The sequence below is a fragment of the Hydra vulgaris genome, chromosome 12 (assembly GCF_038396675.1).
Source record: "Hydra vulgaris chromosome 12, alternate assembly HydraT2T_AEP".
Taxonomy (NCBI): domain Eukaryota; kingdom Metazoa; phylum Cnidaria; class Hydrozoa; order Anthoathecata; family Hydridae; genus Hydra; species Hydra vulgaris.
This window is the reverse complement of record NC_088931.1, coordinates 73,906,006-73,917,500: the sequence shown is the minus strand read 5'-3', so window position 1 is coordinate 73,917,500 and position 11,495 is coordinate 73,906,006. Positions and strand designations below refer to the sequence as shown.

At 25.8% G+C, this 11,495-nt stretch overlaps 1 protein-coding gene across 1 annotated transcript in view; it reads right to left on the bottom strand.

The window, feature by feature from the left end:
* LOC101239002 (sorting nexin-25) overlaps positions 1-11,495 on the bottom strand; it is a 49,627-nt gene that overhangs the window by 25,293 nt on the left and 12,839 nt on the right. Inside the window, exons 5-12 of the mRNA XM_065814389.1 lie at positions 10,867-10,891; positions 10,613-10,692; positions 10,481-10,528; positions 9,248-9,326; positions 791-843; positions 546-695; positions 364-477; positions 45-142 (exon numbers count right to left, since the gene is read on the bottom strand). Of these exons, the coding sequence (XP_065670461.1) occupies positions 45-142; positions 364-477; positions 546-695; positions 791-843; positions 9,248-9,326; positions 10,481-10,528; positions 10,613-10,692; positions 10,867-10,891 (647 nt within the window). The remainder of the gene's footprint in view (positions 1-44; positions 143-363; positions 478-545; positions 696-790; positions 844-9,247; positions 9,327-10,480; positions 10,529-10,612; positions 10,693-10,866; positions 10,892-11,495) is intronic.

Genomic DNA, 11,495 nt, shown 5'->3' with positions numbered 1-11,495 from the left:
TGTAATAATTATCAACACTAATATTTACAAAACAAATGTCTAACCGATTCTTAGAGGATTGAACACGCAAGTGATCTGGACTAGGTATAAGGAAGATATAAATTTCGTCACTGTGAGATAGTCGCTCATCAGCAAGAATAATCTAAAGATAAAGTTAAAATTAAAATGTTACAAAACTTGTTGTCAGTTAAAAATATAAAAATTTATGCTATTTTAAACTTCACAAAATAAAAAATAATATTATTTATATCAATCAATATCGATAATATTGTTTGATCTGAGAGGTTTATAAAAAACATATCATTATATAAGAAAATAAATACGTTATAAAAAAAAAAAAAAGGAAAATAAGAAAATGCAAACATCAAGATACTCCTGCAATGATTCTTTCAAAGTCTCTAAATTTTCAGCAACCAGCTTTCGATGATACCATTTTTTGGATGATACAGGAAGCTCTTTGCTCATCCAGTTGCAACACTAATTAAAAAGTTTCATTTTTATATTTGTTTTATAAATTATATAAGTTAATTTGATTTTAATATTACCTCTCGAATCTTGTCATGTAGATTCTTAAAATCGTTAAGTGTTCTGCAAATTACCCATCCTGCTGAAGACGGTTTTGGTTCACTCTGTTCTCTTTCATCACAAGATACACAAATGACAAATATTGGATTACTTTCTTCATCTGTTTTATTCTTAAAATGAAAAGCAAAATTAAACAAATCTTAAAAATTTGACATAGAAAAACCATAACAATACTTAAAAAAACTTAACTTGAATTTCATCTCACCTGTACACTGACAATACTTGCTTTCCAACGTCCCAACATCTCACACCAAAGATCTGCAGTTGAATGAATAATTAACTTTAAATTTCTAATGAATATACCTTCATATTTTTTATATAGTACATGAATGTTGTCCATTTGTATAAAGATCTTATTCAAAATATGCAAATATAAAATAAACATCATATTTAATTTAATTTTTTTTTACTTTAAATAGCGCCTACAATTTTGAAATGTTTTTGAAAAAGTTTTCTTTATATATATATACATATACATATACATATATATATATATATATATATATATATATATATATATATATATATATATATATATATATATATATATATATATATATATATATATATATATATATATATATACTTTTGCATGGTCGTTTTTACCATAAAATGTCAGTTTCACGTTTTTTTTTAATTTTAAAGACCAAAAAAAACAACCTTTTTTCGAATTATTTGATATACTGCCTGCCCAAATCAAACCCAATGTAGCAGCACTCTGTTGCTAGTCAGACTATTTGTCAGTCGATATAGCAGCACTCTGTTGCTGCTATATCGACTGACAAATAAAGTCAGCTTTAAAACCACAAACAAGTGAAGAGCCATTTTTTACCACAAACACGTTTTCTTAGCCGTAAAGTATAGAAATATATATATATATATATATATATATATATATATATATATATATATATATATATATATATATATATATATATATATATATATATATATTAATAAGAAAACATCAAACAATACGAATTCTCTTAATACAAATAATAATTTATTTTGAGAAATTTTCACTGGGTTATGGATACCAGCATCATCAGCTCGTAAAATATTACAAAATTTTGTAATATTTTACGTATAAAATTTTGTAATATTTTACACGCTGATGATGCTGGTATCCATAACTCAGTGAAAATTTCTCAAAATAAATTATTATTTGTATTAAGAGAATTCGTATTGTTTGATGTTTTCTTATTAATATAACATACACTCTTATACACGATGTCTACACTGAAATCATATATATATATATATATATATATATATATATATATATATATATATATATATATATATATATATATATATATATATATATATATATGTATATATAAACTATGTTAGTGTATTCTACAAATAGAGTGCTCAATGTTCTTAAAGAACAGAGCAATAATAAATCTTTTTTTAAATCTTTTTTTATATCTCTTTGAACTTTTCCTGATGATCCAGCAATGGTGAAACTTAAAGTAGAAGATAAAAGTTAGGTAAGTGTTTTTTACTAATTTATTATTGCGCTGTTCTTTAAGAACATTGACCACTCTATTTGTAAAATACACTAACATAATTTACATATATATATATATATATATATATATATATATATATATATATATATATATATATATATATATATATATATAGATTTTTATTTGTATTTTTTCATCATTTGTTGTTTTTATTCAATTTTTGTTATTTATTTTTCATTTTGATGTGTCGTAATATAATACAGTTTTTTTCCGTTTATATTATTGTATTTAAATTAATGCTTGGCTATTAATAGTTAGTCAACAATTTGTTTGTTCCATCATGTGATATTTAAGTGTTTATTTTGTTGATTGTATCTTTTTTTTTCTCCTTCATTTCAATATTGTTCACTCATTCTGAACTCTTTATACATTTTATTGCTGTTTTTGTGTGCTATGTTTTTATTTGTTATGTTTTTGTTAAAATCTTTTTTTTATGTTTTATAATTATCATTTATATTATTTTTATTATTTATCTTTTTTTTTTTGTATTATTTTAATTATTATTATTATCATTATAACTATTGCTGTTGTTAGCTTTAGTTATTATTATTATCATAACTTTTATCTCAAGTATTTAATTAATATAATTGTTTTGATATCATTGCTAATAGTTACTTTTATTAGTTTTCAACTGTTCGTAACTTTCTAACTTTGTATATATAACTTTGTGTAACTTTTGTGTTTATAAAAGTTACTAATTGTTATTATTATTCTAGTTACTACTGTAAAAACTATTGTTATTGCTACCATTATTGTTATTGCTACCATTATTGATAATATTAATATTGTTGCATGCTGTAAACTCATTGTTATTATATATTGTGAACATAAACATATTATTATTATAAAATTATAATAATGATAAACCGCGACCAGAAAACATTAAAATAAAAATTAAACTAGTAACACAAAGTAAATGAGTTGTTTTTTTTCTCGCTTGAAAGGGGCAGCAACCTTTTAGTGAGGTGAGGTGAAGAAATGATAATCTGGCTTCGCTGGATAGTGCTCTTAGAGATGGACTTGCTTTGGTGGCACAGTTTTGGACTTTTTTAAGTTTTTTGACGTTGTGTGCAGAAAGAGAATTCCATATAGGAGCAGCATACTCAAGGTGAGATCTGACAAGGGATGTGTATAGTCTCTTCCAAACATAAGCATTTTTATAAATAAATGATTTTTTTAGTTGACCAAGGACAGAGTTAGCTTTAGATAATACAATTTCAATCTGAGTGTCCCATTTGAGGTTGTGTGAAATGCAAATGCCAAGATCTCTTTCGTTGTAAGAGGAATCAAGAAGCTGCATCCCTTGCTGAGTTAAGATAGAGTATTGGTGATTAGGATTTTTATTTTTGTTAAAACGTATGATAAGGCACTTTTTGTAGTTAAGACATAAGCAGGGTGGCCAGCCACTTTGTCCATTCAAATTCCCTGACTTTTCCCTGACTTCTCCCTGACTTTTTATATTTTTCCCTGAGTTACTTGAACTTACTTTTTTAACAAGTGCCTTTTTTTTCCAGTTTAATATCATAGATTATTACATTAAAAGGAAATAACTTATAAGCTACAAGTCAGAGTTTTTCTGTAGAGAAATCATTTATATGTTATACAATACAGTATTATATGCTTCAGCCTTAAAATTTGTAATAAACTTATAAAAAAACAGTAACTGCTAATCTAATAATAAAACATCACTAGTCTATATAGTCTTCAACTCAACTTTTTGAAAAATTTGAGTTGTTGATTGTGTTATATACCTTTTTCTACTGAATTAAAATTATACTGGGCCTGCAACCAATATATATAATAGATTTGCAATTACCAATTAGGGTTCAGAAAATTTTATAGAAATCTTTAAAAGAATTATCTTAAACTTTCAAAAGAATTAACACACACACATATATAAAAATGTTAAAAAACAAAGATTTTAAATGTAAAAAAAATATTTTTTTTGTTTTTCAAAAATTGATTTATTTCAGATTAAAAATCATTTTTAAATTTAAGGAAGTAAAAATAATTCAACTCTAAGTAATCAAAATAATGTAAATCTGTTCATTCCATTTTGCGTGAAAGCATTTTTAATTCAACTTCAATCTCACGTATATCTTCCTGATGATGTTGATTTAGCTTTGTTTTTTTAGCATTTAATTCCTTGATTTTCTGCACAGCTAATATTATATCAATACTTTCCCTTCTTGCAACTGCTCTTCTCTCTTTCGTTTCAATGAATCTTTGTAATGTGAATGAGATATATTTACACTTTTGATCATTGATTTGGTTATTTCAACATAGCAAACTCCACCAACATGGTGAATTCCGTCATATACCTGTTTTTGGGCAACTACAGAGCTCTCATGTAAATTTTCTACAAGATCATCTGAATTGATAGAAAACCCACATTCAACTTGTGCATTTCCATGTGAAAAAGTGAAGACAATTTTGGATACTTCAAATAAGAAACTAAAATTCTGCCTTATAAAAGGAGTTAAAAAACATCCAACCTATCTTTATAAACATTATAATTTGTAAACTGTAATCTGTGGATGACTTTGGCAAGATCACATAAATCTTGATACTGAATATTGACCTTATCAGCTAATGTAGCATTAAACCATTTAGATTCGTGAAGGATTGTGAGTAAATCAGTCATTCTGCTTTTTCCTAAGTCAGAATTAGAACAAATAGTAAAGCGGATATAGCTCTTGTAAGTTTATATTTTAAAGGACTAGTCATTTTTTTAGCAATATACGCTGAAATAGTAGTCTAATTTTAGAACATGTATGAAAAATGTTGCTGAGTTACGTATAGTGCCCAAAGTTTTTCAGAATGTGTTACATCATTTTGAGCCATAAATAGAAAGAAAGGTGGTACTACTGTGCTGGAAGCGATTGATACTAGTTGAGAAGATCTCGGAAATGAATCAGTAACTAAAGAAGTTGATGAAGAAGATGCTTGTGATGCTGTATTTTTCTGTGACATATTACTATTAAAATAATCTAGTACTTTTGGTTGACTTTTTAAAGATAGGTTTTTTAAATGCTTGCCACTTTTTTCATGGCTTCTAACTGCCATTATACCCATATTACTTAGAGAAAATGCTTTTCCACATACACTACACATGTTTTATCATTGGTTTTATCATTGGTTCTCTTTCTTTGTTTTATCATTGGTTCTCTTTCTTTGTTTTATCATTGGTTCTCTTTCTTTGTTTTATCATTGGTTCTCTTTCTTTGTTTTATCATTGGTTCTCTTTCTTTGTTTTATCATTGGTTCTCTTTCTTTGTTTTATCATTGGTTCTCTTTCTTTGTTTTATCATTGGTTCTCTTTCTTTGTTTTATCATTGGTTCTCTTTCTTTGTTTTATCATTGGTTCTCTTTCTTTGTTTTATCATTGGTTCTCTTTCTTTGTTTTATCATTGGTTCTCTTTCTTTGTTTTATCATTGGTTCTCTTTAGCCAACCCCATGATGGATGGAATTCATGATTGATCCAGTCAATGTCAAAATAAGTTAGTTTAGACATTGTTACTATTTTTTAACAATTTACCTGGAAAAAATCTACACTATATAAACATATAGTTATAAAATACATTATATAGTTATAATATATATAATTCATATAGAAGCACACAGTTAAATAAATTGAATACAAAAATAATTTATTTTAAAGATAAGCTTTAAACTTTAGATAATAATATAATAGCAATCATATTTACTATTTTTATCAGAATTTAAAAGGGTTGTAACCACAATAACAAAAAAAATATTAAAATAAATTAAATTTTTCTTTCCTCCTACTATTCACCTCCCCAAGGCCAAAAGGGCCATTTCAGTCAAGGAGGCTACTCATTTTTTTGCATTACTTTTTATTTTATTTTCATTGTGGTTGCAATCTTCTTTCAACTCTTTAACTCCAAAACATGAACCTTGACGAACAAGGCTGCTGCGCGGAGAAACTAAGTTAAAACTAAATAAAAATAAGAAAGAAACTAAAATAAGAATTTATTTATTAATAATAAAATAATAGAATTTATAGATTTCATTGAAATTTGTGTATGTTTTGCTGTCGTCGGCGTATAACTTCATTGGATTGCAAATAAGATCTGTAATGTCATTAATGTATAAGATGAATAGAAGAGGTCCTAAAACAGATCCTTGTGGGACACCAATGGTGACTGGTAACTAATCTGAAGTAGCGAAACTCATGACAACTCATTGTGTTCTGTTAGAAAGAAAAGAATTTATCTAATTAAGAAGCATATAAAAGATGTCATAACCAGAAAGTTTGTGAAGCATAAGATTATGAGGAGGTGTGTCAAATACTTTTTCATAATCTAGATATAAAGCATCTACACTATAGTCATTGAGTATAAGATCTGATCGACAGTTTCCAATAAATTTGTAATGCATGATTTATTTGGCACAAACCCCTGCTGATTTTGAGATAAAAGATTATTAGCACATAGATACTCAGTTATACAATCTTTTACAATACGCTCTAGGATTTTGCAGCAGACAGAAGTTAAAGAAATGGGTCTGTAGTTTGATGCATCAAGTTTGGATCCTTTTTTGTGAAGTGGTTTAAGTTGCACGTTAAGTTTTGAGAGTATCGATTTTATGTAGTACTCATTAAGTCTATTCAAGACCGACGTCTTATCAATCACAGAAAATGTGCGTTTCTTGAATGCTGGCAGTGATTGACTTAAACTTAAACTTAACTTAAACTTAAACTTAACTTAACTTAAACTTAAACTTAACTTAACTTAAACTTAAACTTAAACTGACTTAAACTTAAACTTAACAACAGATGAAAAGAATTTGTTAAGGATTGTAGCTATATGGCTTTGATCAGTTGTAATGTTTCCATTTGACTCTTTCATAGATCTTATTTGACTTTTAACTTTAAGTTTCATATTTATGTATTGATATATAAGTTTTGGGTTTGTCTTGGCTTTTTCTGATATAGATTTTTCATATTGAACAATAGAATGAATAAGAGTTTGTTTTACTTTTTTGCAGCTATTGTTGTACTTTGTAGTGACCATACGCCAGTTTTGGTATTTGCTTCTATAATAAAGTTTATTTTTATTTTATATTGCAGAGATTACATATTTTGTGATCTAAGGTTTGCATAAAACAAAATAATGTGATTTAATTGCTGGTATTTGAAGATTACATCCCTCAATATAGATTGGAATGCTTTATAGCATTCATTAATATTTAAATTTCTAAAACAATTAACCCAGTTGACATCTTTGAAATACATATTTAGTTTATCAAAGTTACCATTTTTAAAATCTTGCAGATATGAAGAAAACATACTTCTAGGAGGGTTTGAAGATTCTACAGTGAAATTCCAAGTTAGAATTAAATAAGTTCGCCTTTTTTGGTGTAGCCAAGTTGAGAATGTCCTTCAAGAGAAAATACGCGTTGAGTAGACTCAGTTAAAATAAGGTCTAGAGTGCTAGATGGGCCTAATATAGAGTTCAATTGAAAAGTATTAAAATTGACATGCTGCATTAAATGATTTAAATCAAATGTCTCAATAAATTTTTCAGCTAGCGGGTTTGTGGTGGTTGCAGTGTTGTTAGACCATGTGGTACGGTCAAGGTTAAAATCTCCTGTGATTAGAAGACCAGAATACTGTATATTATTTTTATTATATATTAACAATAGTAGGTGTATTTTATATTTTTATTATTTTTATTTTTTATTTATTTTAATTTATGCTTGCTTCTATTTATAGATGTTTTTTTTTTTTTTATTTCTTTTGTTTATTTTATTTAGTGTCACTTCATTGACTAGTTTTTAACTATATAAGTGACACCTAGCCTGTTTTTGTAAAAGTTTGTAATTTGTAATTTTGGTTGAATAAATGCATTATTATATTAAAAAGCCTTATAGAGATATAACTTAAATACCTGGCTGGAAGTACTATATATCCCACAAGAAATGAAAATATTCATTATTTGCGAAATATTATTTTAAACATTAGGGTTTACAGAGTGCAAAGCTAAATTTACCATATGCACAATAGAAAAGTGTGTGTCTTATATTATTATTAATTTTGAGAAGATATTTAGAATGTAAAATTTCTGTGATTTTTTAATACAATAATAATAAAAGCCTGAAGATGAAAGGTTGGAATTTTTTTATTTTAGTTAAAGTCAGCTTGTTTCTCCGTGCAACCACCTTGGCTTCCATGGCCTTGCGAAGGTGAATTAAAAAATAAAATAAAGTAAACCATTTTGATTACATCAATAATTTCTTTTTAGCTATTCATTTAAAAAAAAAAAGTTGAGAAATATTGATTAATACTAAACAAACAAAAAAAAAACAGTGCTTCAAAAAAAAAATGTCTTTGCACTACAGGAAAATATTTCTCAACAACTAATATGTTAATAACAAGTTCACTTTATCACTGGAAATTTTATATCCATTAAAAACTAAAACTTTGTTTAAGCTTCACATTTTTGAGTTTAGGGTTGACAAAGAGCTTTAAATACAATTAAAACTAAAATATAAAAAAAACACTTAAACACCACTTATTTTATATTTGTCTGTTTGATCAATTAGTTTCTTTTTTTAACTTTTCAACTTTAAAAGTTTTACATTTTGTGTTTTATTCTTTTTACCAAATTGTTTATTGAGATAAATTCAATCAACAATTATTTAATATTGTGTATTCTATCTGTTCATAAAAACAAAGACAAGCAAATTTTAACATTAAAAACAATTTAATTTGTAAAAAAAAAGTTTTTAATTTCAGGGTGTTTAAGTAAATTAGTTTTTTACATACAACTTCTATAGTGCATATTATATTAGTAAAATGTTTTCCATGATAAGATACAATTAGTTTTCTCTATGTAAAAATACAATAAATTTTCTCTATGATGATAAGAATAATTTTTTCTATGATAAGATACAAATAAATTCCAGTATAAAATACTTTTTTAAGTGATAGTAAAAAGAACTGGAGAGAAATAGTAAAAAATCTTCTTTATCTTTTTTTACTTGTTTTTGATTTAATAAAAAATTTAAAAATTATAAATATATTATTAGTGAGAAAATGATAAACACACAAGTTAGTTTTTAATTTAAAAAAAAACCACATTATCTAAACATAAAAACTCACCTGTTCTTTCAATGTGAAACTCCAAATGTCTTCGTTCAGTGTTTAAGTGGTCAATTTCAAATACAAGTTTTTCAACTTCCTATAAAAAAAATCACTATGATTGGTTAAAGTTTTTCAACCTCCTACAAAATATCACTATGATTGGTTGAAGTTTTTCAACCTCCTACAAAAATATCACTATGATTAATTGAAGTTTTTCAACCTCCTACAAAAATATCACTATGATTGATTGAAGTTTTTTAACCTCCTATAAAAATATTAAGAAATGCATTGATTAATGAGTACTCCATTAAAACAGCAAAGTGTAATGAACTTAAGAATGAACTTAAAAATGAACAAAGTGTATTATTAATGAACTTCTTAAACATGTTTAATAGACAAAGTTTTTATAGAAAAAATAGGTGCAATAATTTTATTGTTGTCGGCATACAATTTTTCAATTTATTAATAAATCTGCTTGGTAAATTGTTTACAAATATCAATAAAAAAGAGTGGATCAAGCATAGAATTCTGTGGAACCCCACTTAATACACCAATTCAAATCTGTTTTGTATTTTTCCATAACCACTTTTTGTTTTCTACTCTATAAAAATAATTCATTCCATTAAAAGGCATACCAACAATACCATATGCATAAACCTTAACACATAATTTTATGTGTGATACTCAGTTGAAACCTGTCTGAAAGACAGTATACAAAACATTAAATAATTTATAGACAAAAAGGGAATGAACCAAAGTCAAAAAAGAAATTATTTTATATTTTAAACCAGACGCAAAATAACCATCATGCAACATTAGTACATGATAGCGATTGTATATAGCTTTCCGTTAATTTTCAATTAATTTTCAAACTAGAAGTCAAAAAAGAAATTATTTTATATTTTAAACCAGACGCAAAATAACCATCATGCAACATTAGTACATGATAGCGAATGTATATAGCTTTCAGTTAATTTTCAATTAACTTTCAAACTAGAAGTCAAAAAAGAAATTATTTTATATTTTAAACCAGACGCAAAATAACCATCATGCAACATTAGTACATGATAGCGATTGTATATATCTTTCAGTTAATTTTCTATTAACTTTCAAACTAGAAGTGCAATAATTCAGTAAATTTTGGTAGTTAAAAAAGTTAATATTAATAAAAACAATAATATACAAAAAGCAATTAATAATCTATCCATGAAATCTTTATAAATTTTTATAGAGATAAATAAAAGACAATACCTGAACATCAACAGGTAAAGCTCGCTTCAAAAGTTCAAGTGCTTGAGTCTATATTATTTACAAAATTAAAATAATCTTTTTTTTTTTAAAAATCTTTACTATAAAATGTAATTTTTTCCATAAAATGTAAACCTTTGCATTAATTTTTTGATCCAGTATCTTCAATGATCTAACTGCAAAATCATTTCGCTCCTCTATATTGCTAGGCATGGCTAGTTATGAATAACAACTGTTTTCTTTTAATAAATTTTTTATTATAAAGATTTTTTTTAAAACTTAAATACTATGAAATCAAATATTATAGTACAAAGATTAAAACAAAAACTAAACTTATAAAAAAAAAATATATTAAATTAAAAAAATAATTCAAAAGAAACAAAATTCACCTGCTCGCAAAGCTTCAGCATTTCTCTAAAAAAAAAAAAAAAAAAACTCAACTATACTATTAACATCTATTAAAAACCTGGGAACATTTTCATTTAAAATTTCTATAACTTAATATAAACTACTTCAACTGTTTATTATATAACATGGTATTGATCAATCCTTTTATACTTTTATTATATTGCATAGTGTTGATCAATTCTTTAATATACATTTATTATACTGTATGGTGTTGATCAATCTCCTAATAATTTTATGAAATTACACGGTGCTGATCAATTCATTAATACTTTTATTAAACTGAATGATGTTGATCCACCCCTTAATATTTTTTAAAAATAGATTGCTTTTTTACCTTTGGAAAACTATGCAAGGCTACCATTAAAATATTGGTGGGCCAGAGTCTTAAGCCCCATTCCCTACTGAGAGAAGGAAATGGGGCTTAAGACTCTTAAGAGACAAGGATGTAAGACACTGTAATCTCTCAACACATCTCTTTTTCTTTTCTACAAATAATTATACATGAGCGTTTGATTTTTCTGTCCGGTGAATCCAGCCATTACCATTAACATCTGCTACCCTAATAAAATTTAACTGACAGGAATAATGGAAAATTTCCGTAAAATTTTTC